At 32.0% G+C, this 23865-nt stretch overlaps 1 protein-coding gene across 6 annotated transcripts in view; it reads right to left on the bottom strand.

Annotated features, from left to right (window-relative positions):
* Positions 1–23865, bottom strand: part of PCMTD1 (protein-L-isoaspartate (D-aspartate) O-methyltransferase domain containing 1) — a 51203-nt gene that overhangs the window by 2701 nt on the left and 24637 nt on the right. For 5 of the 6 annotated variants that reach the window (XM_074204555.1, XM_074204551.1, XM_074204553.1 and 2 more), the window contains 3 exons: positions 22104–22206; positions 5690–5861; positions 3627–3750 (listed from right to left, as the gene is read on the bottom strand). In XM_074204555.1, the coding sequence (XP_074060656.1) occupies positions 3627–3750; positions 5690–5861; positions 22104–22206 (399 nt within the window). Of the gene's footprint in view, positions 1–3626; positions 3751–5689; positions 5862–15402; positions 15593–22103; positions 22207–23865 lie in introns of all 6 variants that reach the window. The other variant, XM_074204556.1, reaches the window with a different exon arrangement.

Genomic DNA, 23865 nt, shown 5'->3' with positions numbered 1-23865 from the left:
TTCAAAGGAGGTTTAAGTAATTTGCCAGAGTCACACAGTTAATGTCAGAGAAATTATTTGAACACAGATTTCCAAGTCCAGCACTCCTCCCACTTAAGTGATGTTGTCTTTTTTTAGCATTTTTTAAAAATTAATGGTAAGAAAATATTTCAGTATCTCATGGTAGATATTAAACATTCATAAAAGCTCCACAATGGGATAGATGTGTATAATTTTTCTAAGACAAAACACAAAATACTCAACTTTCACTGATCATCAAAGAAATACTAATGGACATTTTCAAGTACCACCTAATTACCATCAATTCTGGTAAAAACAATAATTAAAAGCCAAAAACACCCTTCAGTGTTGGGGGGGGGGTGAAGTTTAGAAAGAACTGATTATGAATAGAATTTATGAACTGATAGAATCTTTTTGAAAGGTTAAATATGGCAGTAAGCAATAAAAGTTTTTAAAAAATAACCTTTGACCTAGCAATTCCATTGTTTATAAATACAGCCTGAGAGCATTATCAAAAACAAAGTAACACAAAGGAGTTATATATCCAAGGAATTTTAAAAGAAATTTCAGAAAATCATAGATTCTCCCATCTGGAAGGTTCTTCAGGTCTTTTAGTTTTAATTTTACAACTAAAAATTGCAAAAGAAAAAACTGGAATCAACACAAATGCATAACAATAAGGTAATGATTAAATAAATTGTGGTATAATAATATAAATAGAATACATATGCAATTAAAATGGACAATTATGAGGAGTAAAAAGAAATCTGGAAGGACTTCTATAAAAGTTTAGGAGAGGAAAGTTGGAGCACAAATTATCAATTATAAAATGAAAAGGTGAATGATGGAAAAGGAGAGTGGGAATGAACAGAATCAGAAGGCTGTACATACTTGTCCCTGAATAGAACTAAAATCAGGTAAGGCCACTGAGGACATCTAAAACCAGAAAACTTCTTCAGTCCTAATCCAAAATGAACTCCAAATTTTTAAGTTCAACAGGGAACCAAAATGATCTTTGAAGTAAACCAGTGATTGAGTGATCCACTACAACTGACTGTCCAAATTTCTAATGCTACTGTGGTTAAAATACTTTAATTTTCTTCTACTAATAATAGGGTCAAATTCAAATTTGGAGCATTTTGAGCAAGAGCTGGAAGTTAGAGAAATTGGGTGTTTTTTTCCTTTTCAAATACTACTGTAAATGTGATATATATATATATATATATATATATATATATATATGCTTTTTGATTTTACTCTTGAATGTCCAGCATCTAGTAGAATGCCTTTACATAAAGTTATTTAATAGAGAATTACTGAAAATAGCACACTCTGCCATCTATCTCTGTACTGCCCTCTTCTCAAACTTTATATCTCATCACCAATGTTCTTAATTCTTTCTTAGTCAAAACACCTTGCAATAATTATTCTCTCCTCACTCATCTTGGCTAATAAGTTGACTCTAACAGTTGTCAAATATGCCCTCAAATACTCCTGAGTATGGCTGAACCTGACAAAAAATGTAAATAGGAAATATTTTACAAATAAATAAAAATATGGTAAAAACAGATATTGGATTGTGTGTATTTTTTACATCAATATTTGCCTGTAGGGAACTTTATTTATGGTTTAGTACTCTCTTCCTTTCTATTTGAATCTGACCTCAATGGCCTAGAGCACCAAACAGTCATTGGAATTCAGAACCAACAATAATCTTTCAAATCCACAGAATCCTAGGAATGCAAGCAAGAGGGAGAAAGTGACTTTGCAGAAGCACCAAATTCCTTCATTATTTCCAATGTGACCCTTACTAGTTTTTTTAAACAAAGCAGAGACATATCCTCGAAATTCCATGAAAACATATGTTGTCAAATGTACGTATTCTCAAAGAAAGTTTAGTTCTGCAGTCTTCTCTCACAATATTTCCCCTTCAGCCCTCAATGCTCTGAAGACTTCGTTAGTGCTATATACTCCTATGTTAGATCTAGCTGCCCAAGGGATATTTCTGCCAAAGTTCAGTTCTACCTGAGCTGCCAGTGTACCTTATAAATCAAATGGCTAAGCTTTGGGCAGAGAGAAGATTAGAATTTCACTTTGGTCAAAAGAGCACTAAGAAAACTTAAAAATCAGCACGCTTCTTTTAAAATACAGTTCTTCTTATAAATGAAATTTCTTTTTCCACCTCTAATGAAAAGAGGTGGAATTAATAATTCTTTACTAATAAGTTAGCCAAAGAATTCTCATTTTTATAGTGCATCATACCAAAAACAGTGTTGAAGCACAATTAAAGTTTGTAACAACAACAAAACCCACAGGTTAAAAAAAATCTGCTATCATTATATTGTAAGAAGTTATTTATTTATTAAACTAGCAAGAAGTTTTAAAAATAGTATGATCACGACAATATCTGTATGTTTTTTTAGGTTTTTGACACTTTCTATTATAGTCTAATTACTAGAAAGTTGTTCTCTGTGAGAAAGCTATTTTAGTTTTAGGAAAAAAGATTTATTCATAAACTTTTCACTTGTCTTTAAAATAATTCTAAATTTCAAGATTTTTTGCTATGCTGCTATAAAATGACTGATTATAAAAATTTAGTTTCATGAAATTTTTTTTAAATCAGCTTTTCAGTGAAAGCTAACAAGAGGACATATTTTGAGACATTTCTTATTAACTGGTTGTGCCATGCAAAAATAATTTCATACCTGAGAGAATGCTACTTATGTCAAAACATAGAGGATATAATAGTAATTACGTCTCAAATTTACATATTACATAAATGTGTTGTTATCAAATTTGTACTATTTATTCACTAGTCTATATTACTTGTGATATTTAAAGGGTACATTATCTAAATAAGAGTAATTTTGTACTTATAAATTAGATTCAATTCTAATTTTTTAAAACATAACTAAAAAGAGGTCAAATAGAAAAGGATATTAATGAATGCTGATAAATTATTTTTTTTTTTTACACAATTGTGGTGACATACAAAACAGCAATTTTTAAAGTTCTTTTTACAGTAAAAAAGTTATGCTATATGTACCCAACAATTATAGAAACAACCAAAATTTAAAAAATAAAGAGGGAATCACTGTGGTTGAAATAAGAATGCAGGGGCGGCTAGGTGGCGCAGTGGATAAAGCACCGGCCTTGGAGTCAGGAATACCTGGGTTCAAATCCAGTCTCAGACACTTAATAATTACCTAGCTGTGTGGCCTTGGGCAAGCCACTTAACCCCACTGCCTTGAAAAAATCTAAAAAAGAAAAGAAAAACAAAAGAAATAAGAATGCAGAGGGGGGGAAAAATCATCCTTTTCAAAACACTGGTAGTTCAAGCACTATAGAAGTTCCTATTTACAGCAAAATATCTTAAATATCATTATCATACTTTAGCAAAATAATCAATATAATTTAAATGTGAAGGCTGATCTATTTAGGACAGGAAAAAACTCAAGGTAGAAGGCAAACTATGCTATAAGAATCTTAAGTACAAAACACATTAGTATCACCTATGATGATATAATAATTACATAAAAACATCTTCAAAATTCAATTAAATCTATGTTTCCACACTAATTATATACCATCTAAGTACACTAATTTAAATAGACAAAAATACTTACGTAATCCCACTGAATCTGGTTTGCTATTGTCATTCCTATTTGGTTGTACTAATGGAGCAAATGAAACAGCAAGGATGTTTTTACTTTCCCAGGTATTCTGTCCAGTTCGCATAATTTGAGTTAACTAAAGGGAAAAAAAATCAAAAAGCTTAATCTAGGAAAACAAAGGTATACCTTAATCATAATAATGTAATTAGGCTTATAGAACAACTTTACTTAAATTATTAAGAAATGACCAGAAACTGACATCCTAAGGAGTAATCAGATTCCTAAGGAGTAATCAGATGTAGAATATAGTTAAAATGTATCTTTTTTGCATTGATTTTTATTTTAATATTCATCATAAAAGATGTGATTATCATACACTGCCCAGAAAGCTTAAGATTTTACCCAAAAATTAAAACTATGTAATTAAATATAATAAAAAAGACTTAAAGGGGCTAAATTTGAGGGAACACAACTAAGAGCTAAACTCTCAGTCCCTTAACAAAAAAAAAATTGTCTCTGATAAATTCAGCTGGTTAAAAAGTGAAATATTAATTAGGCTGTTGATGCTTTTTTATTATGGTTACTAATTGACTTCATCACATTCTACTTATATCAATAAGAAATTCTTCTAGTTAATAGACAGACCAATAAATAATGTGAAAGGATCAGCAGAAACCCTAGTCCTAGATAATCACTAGATACCTCTACATCAAGCAATGGTGCCACCTTTGCATATTATGTGGCCAGTCATATTTTCCCACACCAAAGTAAAATAAATGTTTATTAATGATTCAGTAATAACTAACTGAAATGCTTATTAAACTGTTCTAAGGATCATAATTAAAATTAAAATACAACTAATATCACTGAACATGAGGGTATTTTCAACATCAGATTTTTTCCTGTCCATACTGATAACAACTACTGTTAATATTGAAGTAATTTTTTAGAGAATTAATGTTTATTATGCATCATATCATAAGTATCCATTTATTAGTTAGACAGCTTTAAACCAGTAGTGTATATGAAAACCTCAAAAGTAAAATCTTTGGTCAGAACTCAACAGAAATATAGAATCTTGGTACTGGAAAGGATCCAACAAATTTCTCTGTGATCTATGCTCTTTTGCTGAAAGACTGTTTACTTAAAATCAAATTTAGATCTGGAACCAATAATATTACTGCTAATTTAGTGATTTTTTCAATGCAAAAATATGCATATTTACAACAAAATCTTAATTATTCTAACTATAGAATTATCTTTTACTCAAATATGTCTAACTAAATATGCTTAATATATAGACAAAAGCAAAAAGTAAATTTCATTACTAACACTCAAATTAATTCAAATACTCAATATTCTAAAATAATCCTGGAAAAAAATTCTTTTTTTTTTTTTGGTGTGAAGGAGTACTTAATATATATTTCAAATAATTTGGAAAAATAAGACTGAGAAAACTCCATGGTGAATAAAGACATATTTCCTATTTTCCGACATGTTTTCTTTTTTTATTCCCCTTCTGGTCAAATGTAAGACTGTTATTCTCTTTAATACATCATTGGAGGAGTAGCTAGGTGGCACAGTGGAGTACCTGAGTTCAAATCCGGCCTCAGACACAGTAATTACCTAGCTGTATGGCCTTGGGCAAGCCACTTAACCCCATTTGCCTTGCAAAAAAAAAAAAACCCTAAAAAAATTATACATCATTGGGTCATATCAGCTCAATATAAGTAATGATCAGTGAACTTGGATATCCTTTTTAATTATAGCTTCTGAAAAAGGGACTTTTGATTCACACGTTTTCTGGAATAAACTATTTTCAAAACTTCTTATAATCATTATATTCTTCAGTTTTATTGTATATTATTCACAAGAATTTTAGTAATCCTTCCTTCCTGAGTTTCTCATTTCTTTATTACATTCATCTTGATAACAGGTAAACTTAAAAAGGATACTGATCTATTAATTAAAAACTAGATATATAGATAAAGCATATGAAGAGCTTATTCTATTAACTTATAAGAAAATTCACATGTATGCTCTAACTTTATTAAGGGAAATGATTAATAAGTCACCTGATCTTCTATGGGCATGACTAGAATACCTCCCACTTTCAGTAATATTTTCATGTAGTTTTCATGGTCTTTCTGGACACCAGCTCCACAATAAATCCGATCATATTGATGGCTATCAGATGCTATCTCGAGGCAGTTACCAACCACAAATGCTGGTTCACAGAACTCAAATCTGTATGGAAAATGATATACATATGTACACATGCATTTCAGGAAAATTCTCTTTCAAAAAAGATTAATCTAGAAATGCTTTAAAATTTTATTTGATAAGTAATATTAACTTTAAAGTTTAAGATTCTTTTAGATCAGTCTATTCAAATTCAGTGTAAAATTTTGAGCACACAACTTTCTATTTCATTATCAAAAGGAAAGAAAATCTGCTTCATCAAAATATTAACATATGGTTAGACAAGTTCAAAGACTATTATTAAAATCAATAATTATATCTAATGAAATCCTACTACAATTTTGGTCTCCTAACTCTGCCAATTGCAAGCTAGAATTCAGCAAAACAAAGTCTTGGGCAAATTCCTCCCAAAGGGAAGGAAAATGTAAATGAAGCTAGAAAGGCTCTAGAGAGAATATTTATATCATTACTATTAAGAGCAATAACTTTTAACCACATGGGAAGTCATCCCAATTTGCTTACTATAATCACTGCACACAAGTAAAACATTACAAGTCTCTTGGATTTCAGAGTATTTCTGCAAACTTCAGCATGAGGAACATTTTAAAGTTAGGATACTATACTGAAGAGGAATAAATTAGGTACCCAAATTATCATGGCTTGCTGCCCTCTTCCCAGACATAAAAAACAGGAAGAAAAGAATTTGATCATGAATCAGGTTAACTTTTAATCCTGGCAGTCATTTCTGACTACAATGTGATTTTAAATAACAAATTTCTACTGAACTGCCTGTGTTCCATTTAATATGAAAAACAGCCTGTAGGGGGAAACAGATACCCTTTTTTAAAAGTTTCCATAAAGAAAAAATAGTTTAAATTATAAATATTTCTTTGGTTTGTGTTAACTCATATTGAGTTACTTTATTAAAGATACAGTATATATACCCCAAAAATTGAAACTTTGGTAGAACATTTACCTGTAAAGAAAAAATAGTGAAGTAGAATGAAATTGTTTTTGTTTTACCTTAAAATCGAAGAATTTTCTAAAAGTAATAAAAGAATATGGAAAGAGTAATGAAAGCGGCATTACAAAGCCAAGACATTAATCAAGGTAAAATAAAGAAAAAGTTTGGGCATGCAGTAGGGAAAAAAATGCAATTCCAAAACTATCCAATTGCAACGTCCAAAGTAAGAAGGTAATAGCTCTACCTTAATGTTCTTTGCATTCATCAGGGATATCAGCCAACTAAAGAATCCAAGAGGGACTGACCATGACATTTAAGGGACCTGAACCCCTGTGATGTAGCAAAATGAACTGGAAATATATTCACTATAAAAATTAGGACTTATATACAGAATATTACAAATTTCAAAATATTTGAAGAATTGTCATATTTTAGGGTATAGAACTGGGGATAAATGAATGAGAAATTATAAAAAGCAGATTTCTTGTACTTAAAAACTAGATACAATTTTTTAAGTGTTCAGGCAGAGAACCTACTATTAACATCTCTTCAATTGGTAACATCTTGGCTTACAAGTTCTCTTAACTACTCCTTTTCAACACAAAACATGCACTTCTTAAAAAACCTATTGTATCAGAAGGGAATCCTCATACAGCTACAATCAAATCTTATGTATATAATAGAATCATTTTAGAAACTTCAAGAAAGCAAAGTTACTTGAGCTATCTTCTTAAATATAAAGAATAAACCAGAAGTAACTTTGACTTTGAAGAAAGTCAATCTGAAGAAATTATGTCTGTTTGGTATCTGAATATACTCTACCCCAGAATGATTAAGTCTCATGTTCTCATGGATGATTGATTTTAATAGGTATGAAGAATTTCAAATGAAAACAAAAATAGTAATAACCATGATTTATATTATGAAGCAATTTGGCAGAATAGATTGAGAGCTAGCCTTAAAGCCAGATAGACATGAATTCATGTAAAGTTTCTAATACATATTAGTTTTGTGACTCTGGACAATTAAAATAACTTCTCAGTATTCTAGACAAGAGATGCCAAAGTCACAGGCTACAGGCTTTCTACAAAACTGCCAAACCAGATCAAAATGTAAATGGAAAACGTTTATCAAAATAAAAGCATACTGCAACAGATAGTAATTTATGGTATTCAAAAGTAAGTATTTAAGGGGCAGCTAGGTGGCGTGGTGGATAGAACACCAGCCCTGGAGTCAGGAGTACCTGAGTTCAAATCCGACCTCAGACACTTAATAATCACCTAGCTGTGTGGCCTTGGGCAAGCCACTTAACCCCATTGCCTTGCAAAAAAAAAAAAAGTCAGTATTTAAGCCTTCATATCTGAGTACCACTGACAATTCTATAAAAATTTAAATTGAAGAAAAGGTTACAATCTTCTCTAATAGGAATTTTCTCATTTGAAATTCTCTGAATCAATGAAATTATATGAAATCACAAAACCAGTTCCTATCTCAACACCACAAGATCTTCAAAACATTTCATAAGCTTTATCACAACTGAACTTTACAATAATGTAAAGGAAATACTAGTTATCATGCTTGTAACTCGATCATAATCACAAATCTAATTAAGTGTAGGAAGAAGGATATCTAATTCTAAATCCAGGTATCTATCTACTATACTGTTTCCTGTTTTCCTGTGCTTCAGTTAAGTGCAAATTTCCTTGTGGAATGAATAATATTTTGAGGGAAAAAGGGAAATAAGCTTCCACTCAGCTCTGTAAAGCCCAAATAACTCACATCAGTGGTAGGATAAGGCAATCAAGGTTTGTTTTTTGTTGTTCTGCTCCAGCTCCAGAGCCACACACTGTACATCCTTGGTTCTGAAACTTCCTTCAAAAGGAATCCATGGGGGCGGCTGAGTTACACAGTGGAAAGAACACTGAACCTCGAGTCAGGAGTACCTGAGTTCAAATCCAGACTGAGACCCTTAATAATTACCTAGCTGTGTGGCCTTAGGCAAGCCACTTAACCCCACTGCCTTGCAAAAATCTTAAAAAAAAAAAGGCAACCATAGCCAAAATGTCATCACTTACTCATCCAATTTCCTTCTTGGGCAATGCAGACTTTACTTCCCCAGAGATCCAGGCCAGTTCTTCGAACTCTAATCTATGCACAATCTATGGATCTCTCCTTTACTTAATCAAGTTTTTAATACTTTTTTTTAATATGAACATCAATGAGTCACAACAACCTGTATGAATCATATCACAAACTAAGACAATCTCTCCATAGGGCTGTTCATACTATCAAAGTGTCAGCATATTTCATGCCTGCTCAAATTCTAAATTATTGAAGTCATTAAGTCTATGAACAAGCTTCTACATAAAAATTATCTTTATCCATAACACAAATTTATAGCAAACACATGATCTAGTAATCAATGCACTCTATTAGACTATAACATGAGAGTAGAGATTGTTTCATTTTTTAATTTATATTACCTACATGTGGAGCAGTATCTACCATAAATAAAATGTTTAATACATACTCTAATTAATATGGTGAACAGGAACAACAAACTATAATCTCCTTCAGTCTAGAAAGATGATACTGTCTAATCTCAACTGAGTCCTCAAAAAAGCAGTACAATGCTTCTACTCTTCCTTAATTGAATTTTTTTAAATGTATTTAAGGCAATGAGGTTAAATGAGTTGCCCAAGGTCACACAGCTAGGCGATTATTAAGTGCCTGAGGTCAAATTTGAATTCAAGTCCTTCTGACTCCAGGGTTGGTACTCTATTCACTGCACCACCTAGCTGACCTGCTTAACTGAATCTTTAACTCACTGAGCAAAGTGATGGTTTCAAATCTTTTTTATTGACAATAGTCAAACTATCTATCACATTCTCTTATATACCCTTTACTTCAGTATCTAATGCCGGAGGTCCCACCTCACCAAAGCTAATCCCCCTCCACATGTACCTTTTATAAACAAACTACTTGAAAAAGCTGTCTCCTTTTCCTCTTCCTCTCTTCCAAATCCCCTATAATCTAATTTTCGACTTCATGATTCAGTTGAAACTGATCTGCATAAAAGGTCCTTTTTTCACACCTATTCCCTCTTGTCCTCTGCATATATTTGTTGTTTTCAGTCATGACATCATTTTGGGTTTTTTTTTTAGCAAAGATGCTATAGTGGTTTGTCACTTTCTTCTCTAACTCCTTTTAAAGATGAGAAAACTGAGGCAAACAGGGTTAAATGACTTGCCCAGAGTCACACAGCTATTAAATGTCTAAAAGATGATCTTCCTGACTCCAGGATATTCTATTCACTGTGCCACCTGGTTACCTTGTATAAGGTAATCAATTTCTGCACCTGGATATACTTTTTTCCCCGGATTTCCATAACATTGCTCTTTCTTTCTTTTCCCATAACGCTTTTTAACCAACTCTTCTCAGTCTGTGGAGTTCTGCCTTGGATCCTCTTTTGTCACTATACTTTCTTTTAGTGACCTTGTCAGCTCCCATGGGTTTACATTATCTTTTCTACATATCCAAAAATGAATTCATTGCTCCCATAAAACCAATATCTCCTTCAGTTTCATATTTCATATTTAGCTTCCAATATTCTAAAAACTATTTTTTCTACACAAACTATTATCTATACTATTACATTCCAACTATTACATCCCCCTTCAAGATTTCACCCATTATTTGAGTTGAGATCATTTCAGATTTTTGCTAATTCACTGTAACCTACATATTTAATAGGCATTCCACTTACAACTTTATCCAAGTATTAAAAAGCAACAGTAAGGACTTTTTTTAAATCGCATCCCTAGGACCTCCTGAGTATTTTTCAGAACCTTGGATGATAGGGGTGATGAAAGCGGTTGAGGAGGAAAGAGTAGATCTATGATCTCATTGCTTAAGGGAACTCTTAAAGAAACTTCCCCTACCTCTACTAAACAAGGTTCCCCAGGAGTTGACATGGTTAACATCACACTATCAGCATAATGTCAGGGTTAGAATTTGAACTCTAAGTCTTCCTGACTAAGAGAAGTATTCTATTTACTACTTTTGTATATGATCTTGTTCCTAGTGATACACTTACAAGATATTTGCTGAAATCTGAATTGAAAGAACTGTTGAACAGCATAGGCCCCAGGATGGAACCTGAAAGAAGTCAGCATTTTGATGTATTTTAAAACTATTTCCCTTAGCTCAAAATAAAAATCTTTACTAAAAATAATTCATAATTGATTTTGTCAATTGAATACACAAATGTATATTTTATGTGTTTATGTAAAATTTAATTGAAAAAATGTAAAACAGTTTTATTAATACTCATAACCACCAGAGACCAAATATATTTTACAAGCATTTAGAAATTCTCTACATCAAAATGTGGGTGTAAACATGCTAAAAGATTACATAAAATACAAAATTACATATTTTTTTCCAGTGGATAAGTTGCTTTGTTGCAAGCTTGGTTACAGACATTTTTTCCTCTGGCAATTTAAAGTATAACTGAAAATTCTACCATACTCAGAGCAAATAAATTTCTATTTAATTAAATAAAAACAGCAACATTTTTGAGAAGCATGATTGTACGATGAAGGGAGGGCAACTACCAGGTTCATATTATAAATCTCATAGATAATAATTTGCTTACCAATCTTATCATAAGTAAATCACTCAACCTGTCTATTATTTAGAGAGTCAACTCTCTAAATCTGTAAATTATAATTAAATTTAATTAAATTGGGTAATGACATTTTTGTTCTGAAACCCTTAGTCATAAATGTGAGCCAAGAACTGAAGTACTGCATAATTTTTAAGAAAGGGGGGGATGATATACTGGCATGATATTTAAAAAGGGGGGGGTGGAGTAGAAGACACAGAGTGATCATAGTTAACTTCCTTTGCAACACATAAGAGATCTCAACTTCTTCAGTCATCTTATTTTTTTAAAAAAAAAAAAGCCCAATTGCTAGTTTGACTTTGTCAGATTTCACACCAGAACCCTTAGGATAGATTTGATTTGGAGACAAAATGAAATTTTTCTATTGACTACTTAACAAAAGCTTCCTTTGTTCTAACCCAGGAAAGACATTCAACAAGAATTCAGTGTCATCTATAGACAGTGATCTTCTTGCTAAGAAAATCTATCAACAATACAAGGTGTGGGATTTCAGAAAGGTTTAAATAAGGCTTGCTCTGACTCCACATGAGACTTTCTATTTAAGTGATCAGAAAGTGAACGTAACACTTTGTGCATTGAATTTTGAATAAATAACTCCACTCACAGATCTAGCTGGGAGAGAAATTGAAGCCTCTCTGATTCTGCCAATTCAACTTTTATATTTGAGGAAACTGAGGTTGAAGTAAAAAATAAAAATAAAACTGACACTGTCTTGAATTCATTGCAAACTTCCTCAGACTTTGTAACTCTAGGTCTTGGCACTCTATGACCAAACATAGTGTCTTGAACAAAGCAGATCATATAATTCAAAGAAAAACTAAGTTTTTTTCATTAGATTTTACCTCTATTTCCTGAGTCATAATGGAAGGAAGCATTGCTACTTTTTAATGACCAATCACAATTTTCCTCAAAATGGCATTGATTTAGAGGCAGCTACGTAGTGCAGTGGACAGAGCACCTGCCCTGGAGTCAGGAGGACCTAAATTCAAATCCAGCCTCAGATATTTAACAATTACTTTAGCTATGTGACCTTGGGCAAGTCACTTAATCCCATTTCCTTAAATAATTTTTTTTAAATGGCATTGATTTGTTCATTTGACACTGAAAGATCAAAATAGACATCATATTCATTCCTGTCAATGAAAATGTGTGGTAATATCTAGTAGAAACATTCTTCATTTAAATGTCCAGAATATTATTTATCTAAATTTAATTCATCAAGCATACCCAAATTATCTGAAGGGATATATAAAGTATTTTCATTGGTCCTATGGATGTTTGTGTATTACATAGCTTCCTAAACATTTTCTGCCAAACTCTCCTGTTCTTGATAGTTCCTCTTCCCTCAGAATCTGAGGAACTAGAGATTAATCCTATCAACAAGTTCTTCAGAGTAAAACTAAATTTTGCCTGCTTTAAGCTTCTCTCTTCTTGTTTAGTTCTTTAGGAACAGGAACAAGACCTGAAGCTCAGCTCTAAATCCTTTACATACTTAAGGTGGTTATTGAGTCTTTCCTTGGGTAGCAACCCTAACTGTTCAAATATACTAATTTGTTAAACTAGCTTTTAAGATCTTTTAACAAAAATGATTACCTGATATTTGATAACCACTGTAATAACTGTAAAATGAATATGCCTGCTTTCAAACATAAAACTAAATCCAAAGAAGATTTTAATATAAAACTATCACCGTATCCTGTTTTCACACAACAGCATTACACTATCAACTCACACTACTTTTTGTTGACCATAACTAACATTCTAAAAATTACATCAGGCAGTCCTAAAATTATTTCAAAACATATCAGAAAGTAATGTCTTATTTTTTGAATGTCGACTGGGTGTATAAAATTGTACAAATTCTACTCTATTCTCAGTGATTTGATTGCTACATTCTCTAAGCTTTATATATGTATATATCCATATATATATATATATATATATATATACACACATATATGCATATATATACACACATAACAGACATATAGAGCATAGCTATATACTTGTAATAGTGCAGTTGTTAGTGAAAAGGACTTGATTTTAGCAGCATACAGAAAAAAATTAAACCACACTATCCTTCATAATATACTCACTCATATATTCATTCAGTGAATTATTGTGCTAGAACTAAAAGGTACTTTTTCCTTTCATAGGCTCCTGAAAATACAGTAATACTTGACTACTCAAATATATTTTCTCCCTAAGCTAGTGCTGGCTACATTTTGTATTCTCTAGACAATCTTGTTATTTTGGTAATGTAACTAGAACCTAATATGGGCTCACTATATTCAATTTAATTAGCCATAATGTTTGTAGATATGACAGAACATTTTCCAATTATAATATTTCCAATTATAATCAATCCATCATCATAAACAGAAACATAGTGAAGTACAATATTGATATCAAATCAGTAGTATTATCCTTGTATGTGAATATCAATGGAATATCAACTGTACTTAAAACCACAGAACTTCGAGGCAACTGTGAAGTTAAACAGGAAAAGCATAAAACAACTAAAACTGGATATCTAGGTGATTTAGGTGGGAGAATTTCTAGAGAAAAATCATTGTTTTCATGAGTTGATAAGTATGAGTATATGCTTGAGAAATTCTTTTTGAAATTTTACATTGATGTGAGAGTGAGAAAAACTACATAGAGGGAGATTTTCAGAAGACTATGATAAGAATTTCTCAAGGAAACATAAATACCAAGATATACAAATCATACCTAAATAAATATAGACACATTTAAAAACATATACCATATATATCACATATATCAATTATATGTTTGCCTGTATATTTTTACATTTAAACATACATACACACACACACACACACACACACGAAGGCCTTAACAAACTAATTCAAGTAGACGATATGATCTAGAAAATTACACCTCTCCAAAACAAACAAACAAAAAAAAACCTGGCAAAGACTCTCAAGTGTGAGCAGCTAAGTGGTACCTTGTCTATAGTACTGGGCTTGTAATCAGGAAGACTGAAGTTCATGAGTTCTAATCCAACCTTAGACAGTTTCTAGCTTACTAGCTTTATGACAGTTGAACAAATCACTTAACCCTAATTTGTGTCCATTATCCTCATTAATAAAATGAGATGAAGGAGGAAATGGTAACCTCCTCTAGGATCTTTACCAAGGAAACTCCAAATGGGATCACAGAGTCAAACATGACTGAGAAAACACAATACTTAAATTATTATTCATATAGTTCTAATTTTACTTATGAGATCACATTTTTCAGAAACAAGTGTCAGTTGAAACAATTCCTATTTTAAATGTAAGTGAAATGAAATGACAACTTCTAGACTTTTCAGGAAAAAATTCAACAATAAACTATTTTCCCTTGAAATTAGGTCATTCAATAGGAAAGTACTTCAGTAATATTTAGCATTAATCATGGGTTCCATTATGTATTGTTTATGATGATCTATTGACAATATAGTTCTGAAAAAATTAATCACTACAATCAGATAATGAAAATGCTTTTCAAGGTCCAATCTTAATTTGTTCCCATTAGTCTTTCTTCCCATCCCAGGAATACATGCTCCAAAATTTCTGTGAAAGTTCAGCCCAGGGACCATTTCCTCCATGTAGTATTTCCTGATTTCTCCCAGTTATTAGTATTCTCTCTCCCTCCAAATTATTGGTATTTATTTCTCAGGAAAAAAAATTGTGTAATCTTGCAATAGAATGCAAGCTTCTTGAAGGCAGGAAGGATTTCTTTGGGCTTGTATCTCTAAGTGAATATGCACAGTGCCTTACAAAGACTAGGCATTCACTAAATGTTTGAAATTTAAAATTAACTCTTAGCATTTTCTGTAGTGAAAATGGAGAATGATTATATAACTTAGGAATTTTAGGGGGGAAAAACATTTTCCTATGAATAACACTAGGATCTTGTTCACTTACCTTGGCTGTGGTTTTCATTGGGAGGTGAATGTTGTAATATCTTGATCTTGAGATGTAGAGGTGATTTCTTTCACAGCTGGGAACCTTGACAACTTGCCCATAAAATTCTTTTGATAAGCTGCTAGGAGATCAGGGTGACCTAGCCTTGCCCTGCAGCTTCCCTCTTAGATGGACATTCTAGGTCTAGGAGCTGACCAAGAGTAGAAAAAACAACATTCCCCTTCAATATACTGTTGAAGTGGGGTCTGGCATTTTGCACATATATTTTACATTGTGCCACAGAAATACATCATTACACTAGGAGATGTGTGTGTGTTTGTGTGTGTGTGTGTGTGTGTGTGTGTGTGTGTGTGTGTGTGTATTAGTTAAAAGCCCATCAACTAATTTATTGAACCACTTTTCTCTTACAACATTTCATCAAAATCAGTAATTTGGAGGAAAAAACTATTTGGCATTCTGATAAATGTTCAAAATTTCAAAAATTGAGGGAGGAAAGAGAATCATACAAAACAAATTCTTAAATGCCCAAAAGCATTGCACCACTTCAGAGAAAATTGCAACCAACAGGTAACATACAGAGAAATATGAAAGAAAAAAAATCACTGATTTTCTTCATCAACTCTGAAACATACAAAACTGTTCACTTTCCCCTAGAATATGTAATTTAAAAAAAAACTCTATCAGATAAATTCCCCAAGAATGAGTCTTCAAAACAAAGCTATTTTTTCAAAGATTTTACAAAAACATTGAATACTTTTAAAACCAAGTTTTCAATATTTCATCTTATATTTCACAGAAATCTAATGTTATTGCTGATTCTAGCATTCACTAGAAATTGCTGAGAAGCACTGAGATTAACTATTTTCCACATATATGTAACAAATATTCTTTTTTAAAGTTAATAGTAAGAGCAAACATAGATTTATATTTTCCACATTTATAACAAATGTAACTAACTGTTTGTTAACTGCTTAGTAGTTTGAGGAAAAGTCTTGGAGACAAGAAAGACTCAAATTCTGAATCTTGTTTCTGTTCTCTATTTTCAAGTTGTATGACCAAGTTGATTAACCTGTCGATTTCAAAAGTATTCCTTGAGACTATTTATGGAGTTAAGTTGTGATTTACCTTGGAGGAACCATGCAGTCATATATCAGAACAAAAAACGAATATCCTCAATGACACAAGTTTAGAGTTTCAACCCAAAAAGTAAATGATAAATTTATAAATGTTTTTCATTAAACAATTTGGGCAAAGAAACAAACCTTTGTGGATTTTTGCACAAGGCAAAATAAAATGGAAGCTAATAAATTTTGATTTCCATCCACATCTACTGTTCTCTTTCCCCATGTACAAATTATTTTTCCTTAAGTTCATAGAATCTTAGATTTAGAGCCAGAATTGACAATCCTGTACAAAATAGTACAAACTATGTTTTAGTTGTAATAATTGTTGAACTTTAAAGATGGTAAGAGACCTTGGTGGTAGAAGAACAAAGACTAAACTAATATTTCATTGAGAAACTGTTACTTTTTTAAGATGACAGTTTTAAACATGTATTATTCAATTCATTAAGAGTGCTATATATAACAAACTCTGAGATACAAGTATAATGACATAGTCTATGCCCTCAAATTACCATTTAGTCAAATAATCTCAAATTATTTATGAAATTTGTAAAAATGATGACTACATATAAGGCACTGTGCTAGAGACCTGTTGCTAAGACAAACTAAACAAGCTTTGTCTTTAGGATCTTTCATTCTATTGCAAGGATAATACATAAAGGCATAAATACATACGAAGGATTAATTTTAAAGAGAAATCATTAACAAAAAACCTATTGTAGGCAACAGCAGCTCAGGATATGACTAGCCCAGGCAGTCTGAGTACATCCCAGACACACAGGATCATCTAACAAGGCATAGTGGCAGAAGTTAAAAACTTAATCCAAGGATAACAGAGGGCAGGTCAATCTAACTGAAAAGAATAAATGGAAAATAATATAAACTAATACTAGAATAATAGGTAAGAATGATGTTTTAGTAGGTTGTAAATGCTAGGCAAAGGATTTCATATTTCACTCTAAGGTTAACACAAATTCTATCAAGTTGGGAAAATATAGTAAGTTGTGTATGCATGGATACTGTACCAAATTTCATACTATAAATACCTAATAGAAGAGTTGATTCTTAACTGTTGCTTCTACCACTGTCCTCTGGGACCAGTCAAAACAAGCCCATATGATCTTCCAGGTGACAGAACTTCAAAGACTTTTGAATAGTTATTATATCACCCCCTTAAGTCTTCTCTTCTTCAAAGGTCTGTTATTTCAATTCACATTAAAAAAAAAATCACATCCAGTCCTCCAAACAGCTTAGTTGGGTCATCAGGAGTTAGCTCTAGTACTTTATCCATATTATTCCTGGTATCCAAAATTAGGCATAGATGTGGTCTGGCCAGAACAGAATATAGGGGGAGCTATCACTGCCTTCAGAGATCTAATCTATTTTTGCAGCATAGACCTAGACTCTTTTAGCAGTCTGATGAAAACTATAGATTAGAATATTTTTAAATCCATAAAATATAGAGAATTTAAAAGGATCAATTATAAATATTTCACACACATATATACACATACACATGCATTTGTATATATATATATATATATATATATATATATAAACACACACACACACACACACACACAAAACATATAAATTGATTAGCTGGAAGGGATCAAAAAAGTTTCATTTGATATTCAACAATCCATTTTCAAAGAACATCAAGTATTAGGCATGTTTTTCATTCTTGAATTCCTCAATCTTCAATCAGGTAAAGTATGCATACTAAGATAATGACAATATTTGTCCTTTGTTCTTAAAAAAGACTCTGACATCAGAGAGACGATGCCCTGACAAGCACATGAATTGGATTTGAGTGAAGGGAGCTGTACTAAGTCACCAGTTTCATTTTCTTCTCCAGCATCATCTGGGGTCCAGGGGCCAGATATAGATCAGAACAACTGGAGATGGCTCTGGATGCAAAGCAATCAGGGTTAAATGACTTGTCCATGGTCACATAGTAGTTAAATGTCAAGTTCTGAGGCTGGATTCAAACTCCTATCTTTTAGACTCAAAGGCCAGTATCCCTGTATCACCTAGCTGTCCCTATCCTCAATATTTAATATATTTGGGATAATTTGATTTGTAGGAGCATATAGACACAAAAGTGCAGAATGTTTAAGATTTTTCCCTCCCTAAGTATAGCAGAAAAACAGAAAATGACATTAGTTACATTCCTGTAGCTTATTCCTGTAAGGTAGGATATGCAAGTATTATTATTCCTATTATATGGATTATAAACCTGGGAGCTGTCAAAGACACTACATTGATTTGTTTAAAGTTAGATAGCACTAGTCAGGATTAGAACAAATTCAGTGTATTTCACTACAGTATCAGTGAATATACATTGTTTCAAAAATACACTTCATCCATCCATTATGTATCAAGGGGAAGGATGGACATTATTACCTTGCTCTGCTCTGCCCTCATCCCCCCACACCCCTGAAAAAAAAAGTCATAAAAATAAAATTCTATCCTAAAATGTCCTTGAAAACCTTGACTATAATTAGTCATCTATGGCTAAATAGATTAAATAGAAATTGATTAAATAGAGTCAATCCCACTTTATTTTACCATCAAGCTTTATGTGTATGCATGTATATCATTAAGCTTATTATTAACAAAAAAAGGAATATATTTATATATCTAACTAGTTAATAAAGCCAGTCACCTTGTACTAGAAAAATATTATAAATATAGAAGATAAAACAAATATAGAACACTATATAACTTTATATTTTAAGATAATATTATGAATTCTAAGATAACATTTAAAAAACATTAAACTTAGCTTTTCCATAGTTTATTCAATGCTAAGCTTGAATTCATAGTTTCAAAATAAGTTACAATACTTTAGAACCATATTACAACTGTGATGGTAAACAAATAAAAATAAAGTATTAGAATTTCCAAGAAATCTTTTAGTCTACTTACTTATAAAACAAATAAAACTCAAAGTGGAGGAAATTTGATAATTTTCATTGAGTCAAACGTGTTAATATTTGGAAAAATCAAATGGAAAATGTACCATTTTTTTAAAGCAACAAATTAAAGTTAACGTAACCTAATATCTAGTTTATGAATTACCATACATCACTTTACTTTAGTAATCAAGAAATACAAGGTTACTGCCACTTGACAGAATGAAGTCTGAGTTCCATAAAAACTTGTATAGGATGACAGTGTACTGTTACATTCCAGTTCCTATTCTTCTCTACGTTAAAGTGGATCATAAAGTCCTCTTACAATTGGAAAAGTTGTAACATATGATGAAATTTTTTTAAAAGGATCTTCTAGATTGTAAATACATCATTAGGATGTATAAAGCAGAGTCTTCTATGTCCTACTCAGATTGAAAAAAGAAAATTTTTGTTTTATTTTTATAGAAATTTTTAAAAACACAGCAAATGTTAAATACTGAGGTAATATTTTTATACTAATAACTTACCTTAATCACACCTACCAGAGGCAGACAGAAAAATTCAAAGCAGTGGGCAGGGATTTTTTTAAGAAACTCCATGTTCATTATGAAAGCTCAGTTAACTACACCCTCTCACCCAACTATCTAGCATTTAAGATATTAGTAGACAAACTCTGTGTACAATTGGCAAAATAATTCAAAATGCGATTTTAAATAATTCTTCTAATATACATAGAAGTCAACAGCAGTTTTGCAAATTGTCAGAATTCCTGCAATGAGAAAACATAAGACAGAGCATTCCTAAATTGATAAGAGAAAATACTGCCACTGCCACAAGAAAATGGGGGAAAGGATGAATGTGAAGAAAAGGTCCTATACACATATACATATTCTTTTCCTTCCCTCCTTTCATTCCTTTTGTCCCATCACTGGGAGTCAGTTCTACTCAGGAATATAAAAGGGGAGGCAGGGTAAATATTAAATTTCATCATGCCTATACTGGGGTACTACTACAGATGCTACTTCATCATGTTTAATTCATACAAATGCAATAAGCTGTCATGCTCTTTCTTTCCCCTCTTTTTTTATGGCTAAACACTTCAGAAGGTTATCTATACCTGGTGCTTCCACTTCCTTTCCTTTCATTCTCATCTCCATTCTCTTTATTCTGGCTTCTGACCGCATTATTCAAAAGCAATTGCCTTCTCCATTTATTTAGCAGTCAGATCTAATAGTCTTTTCTCAATCTTCAGTTCTTGACCTCTCTCCAGTTTTTAATCAGGTTGTCAAACTCTGACCAAGTTTATCACTCTGGGTCTGCTTGATAGATCCAAGGCCAAGCCCTCTTGATCACTGTTTGGGTCCTGATTGGCTCAGTGAATATAAAAGAGCAATTTTTTCTGTTTTGGCCACTAACAATGTGGGTTCAGGGTCCTCCCCTCCTAGAAGGTTTTTTTTTTGGGGGGGGGACTAGGAAAAAAGAGGTCATTGTTTGATTTTCATATCTAGTCTAATCTTTGAAAGGGCTTTCTTTGCCTCAGTAAAACTGAGACCTGTTAAAGACCTTTACTTAAAAAAGGCCAAGGTTTCCATTACATTCAGGAGAATCTCCAGTTATTCTGATTCCTATTTGGCCTCTAGATTCAAATGGTTCTAGAGAAAGTGAAGTTGGTGACTTTGCAAGTAAATTCAAGTCATTAGAGAACAGAAGTTGTTTACCCTTCAAAAAGAATAAACAACATTCTAATAGGGAAAACATCCTTAGGTCTAGCTCCTGACCTGATGGAGTACCACCAGAAACTTGAGACAGAACTGATTTCTGAATGTGTTTTTCCTTGAAAATATTATTAGAGAGGATAATTAGATTCTAAAGTACTGTTTGTACTACATTTCACATCTGTGATGGTTAAATAACATCACAAAACACTTTCTATGAGAAAACGTTGTGTTCCCAAAACTCAACAAAATAAATAATTTTTTAATAAGTTGCTCATAAAGAATATTTTAATAATAAGTTGCTCATAAGTTACAAGGACCTATAATAATGCTTAAATGATAGAAATGGGAGAGAAGGAACTCACATAATTTCTACATTAATGATTCTTTGGAAACATTTTTTAAAATTATGTCACTTGTTCTCCAAAAGTTAAGCAGCTAATGCATAGATAACAGTCCAGTATTATAAATGAAAAAAGGCAAATTATCAAGTAAGTCATATGATTAGGAGGAAATTCTGATCTCCCAAATCCAATTCCCAGCACATAACTATCTAAGAGAATGTGATTTTTTCGTAATAAATATTATACACAACACCTTATTGTTTTTATGGGGGTATTATTTGTGTGAAGTGAAAAATCAGTTTTAAAGATTTATTTTATATTTTATATCATAAAATAATTTAAATATGGTAGGATTTACAATAGTTTTCACAACCCAAAAAATGGTTATATCAATTAAGTAAAAAAACATTAGAAATATTTTCTCTCATTGTTAATGCAGTGTATTTGGAGCTTATTTTCAAAGCACTTCAGAAAAAGTTTCAATTAACAGTTATAACAAATAGAGTAGCACTAATATTGGTTTTTTAATTGATAAATCACTGTAAGGAAGTAATTCACAGTTGTGGTCTCTAAATAAGTACTACAGATTTCAATACTTACTTATCAAAGCTATCACTATTTTTGATGAAGCTCTCGAGTTTTTCCTTGGCATATTCCACCACATCTGAGTGAAGCTCAATTCCATGATTTATTCCAAAAGGACCTGCAATCGTAGCAGCAGCGTTTTTATGAAAATGATGATGATATGCCCTTTTATAGCCCCTCTTTACAATCCATGCTCATTTACTTATCAAGAGTCCCCTGAATAGGACTTCAAAATAAGCTTTCTAAGAGTAGGGTCTATTCATAACTATTTTTGCATTCTTAGCACCTAATAGGGCTTGTACATGGTAAGATCTTAATAAATACTAATAGAATGAATTTCTTAGGAAGAGAAAGGGGGAAAAGATATACAATCTTTCATCAAAATTAACTGAAGTATAAAGTGGTCATCAATCCCAATCATTTTTTTTAAGGTTTTAGCAAGGCAAATAGGGTCAAGTGGCTTGCCCAAGGCCACACGGCTAGGTAATTATTAAGTGTCTGAGGACGGATTTGAACCCAGGTACTCCTGACTCCAGGGCCGGTGCTCTATCCACTGCGCCACCTAGCCACCCTGATCCTATTCATTCTTAAAAAAAGTTTAAATCTAGCAGGAATTCTAAAGTTAGGAGTTAAGAATTTTGCGGTTTTGTCATTAGCCCTAATTGGCAAACTTTTAATACCCATGGACTCAAGTCTCACACTTACAATAATGAGAAAATTACAAAAATATTTGCCAGAATTTTCTGAAGTACAACTAATACAATGAAACCACTATTTCAGTTTCAGGATTTAATCAGTAACTTTCTATTGGGAACTGTTACCTGATCAAGTTACTAGTTTAGTTATCTTTCCAACATCTGAATTCTCATTTCACTTTGTACCACCTATGAGGCACCTTGTATTACAGTTGTTTGTGCACTCCTCATTTACTAGACAATAAACTCCCATTGAAAAAATACAGTACCAGAGAGAAAAATAAAGAATTGTATGCAACTTTTTTCCTTTCAGAGTTGATGTCATATAGATCCTTAGTAAATATTTGCAGAATGGCTTTAAGTTGTTCTTATTCTCTTTGCAGAAAATTAATTTAATCTAATCTTTTCATTGCCCTTCAATAAACACATAGAAGTATAGTTTAAGTTATTAAGAAATAAAAATATGACCTAAAAAAAAATGGGGCGGCTAGGTGGCGCAGTGGATAGAGCACCAGCCCTGGAGTCAGGAGTACCTGGGTTCAAATCCGGTCTCAGACACTTAATAATTACCTAGCCGTGTGGCCTTGGGCAAGTCACTTAACCCCATTGCCTTGCAAAAATCTGATAGATAGATAGACAGACAGACATATAAATAAAATAAATAAGAATATGAGAAAAACTCTGGTCCTAGAATATAGTCTGATCAGTTTTCTTCCCACCCCTTGGATGGTTCCCCATGAACTCCAGTAGAATACAGTTGTTTCCTAAAGACCACTCTCGTAATCTCATGTTTAAATGCATCTTCATGTACCTTATTTATTATTTTAATGTTCTACTAATTCCTGCTGTCACTGCATCAAGTAATTTCTGGTTGTTATTTTCCTTAAATACTTGTTCCTCTAGATTGAACCTTGTGTGATAAAGAATAATTCATTTTTATTCCTAGAATTAAGGTAGTAAATATTCCTTTTATTTGTCACTTTTCATCTTTGAAATTTCAAGTCCTCAAATTAAAAATTATAAGTTGTAATCATATTATCTGTAAACAACTTGCATCTAAAGCAGGTAGGACTTTTTCTTCA

Source organism: Macrotis lagotis, chromosome X (genome assembly GCF_037893015.1).
Source record: "Macrotis lagotis isolate mMagLag1 chromosome X, bilby.v1.9.chrom.fasta, whole genome shotgun sequence".
In the NCBI taxonomy this organism is placed as follows: Eukaryota; Metazoa; Chordata; class Mammalia; order Peramelemorphia; family Peramelidae; genus Macrotis; species Macrotis lagotis.
This window is presented reverse-complemented; position numbering and strand designations above follow the sequence as displayed.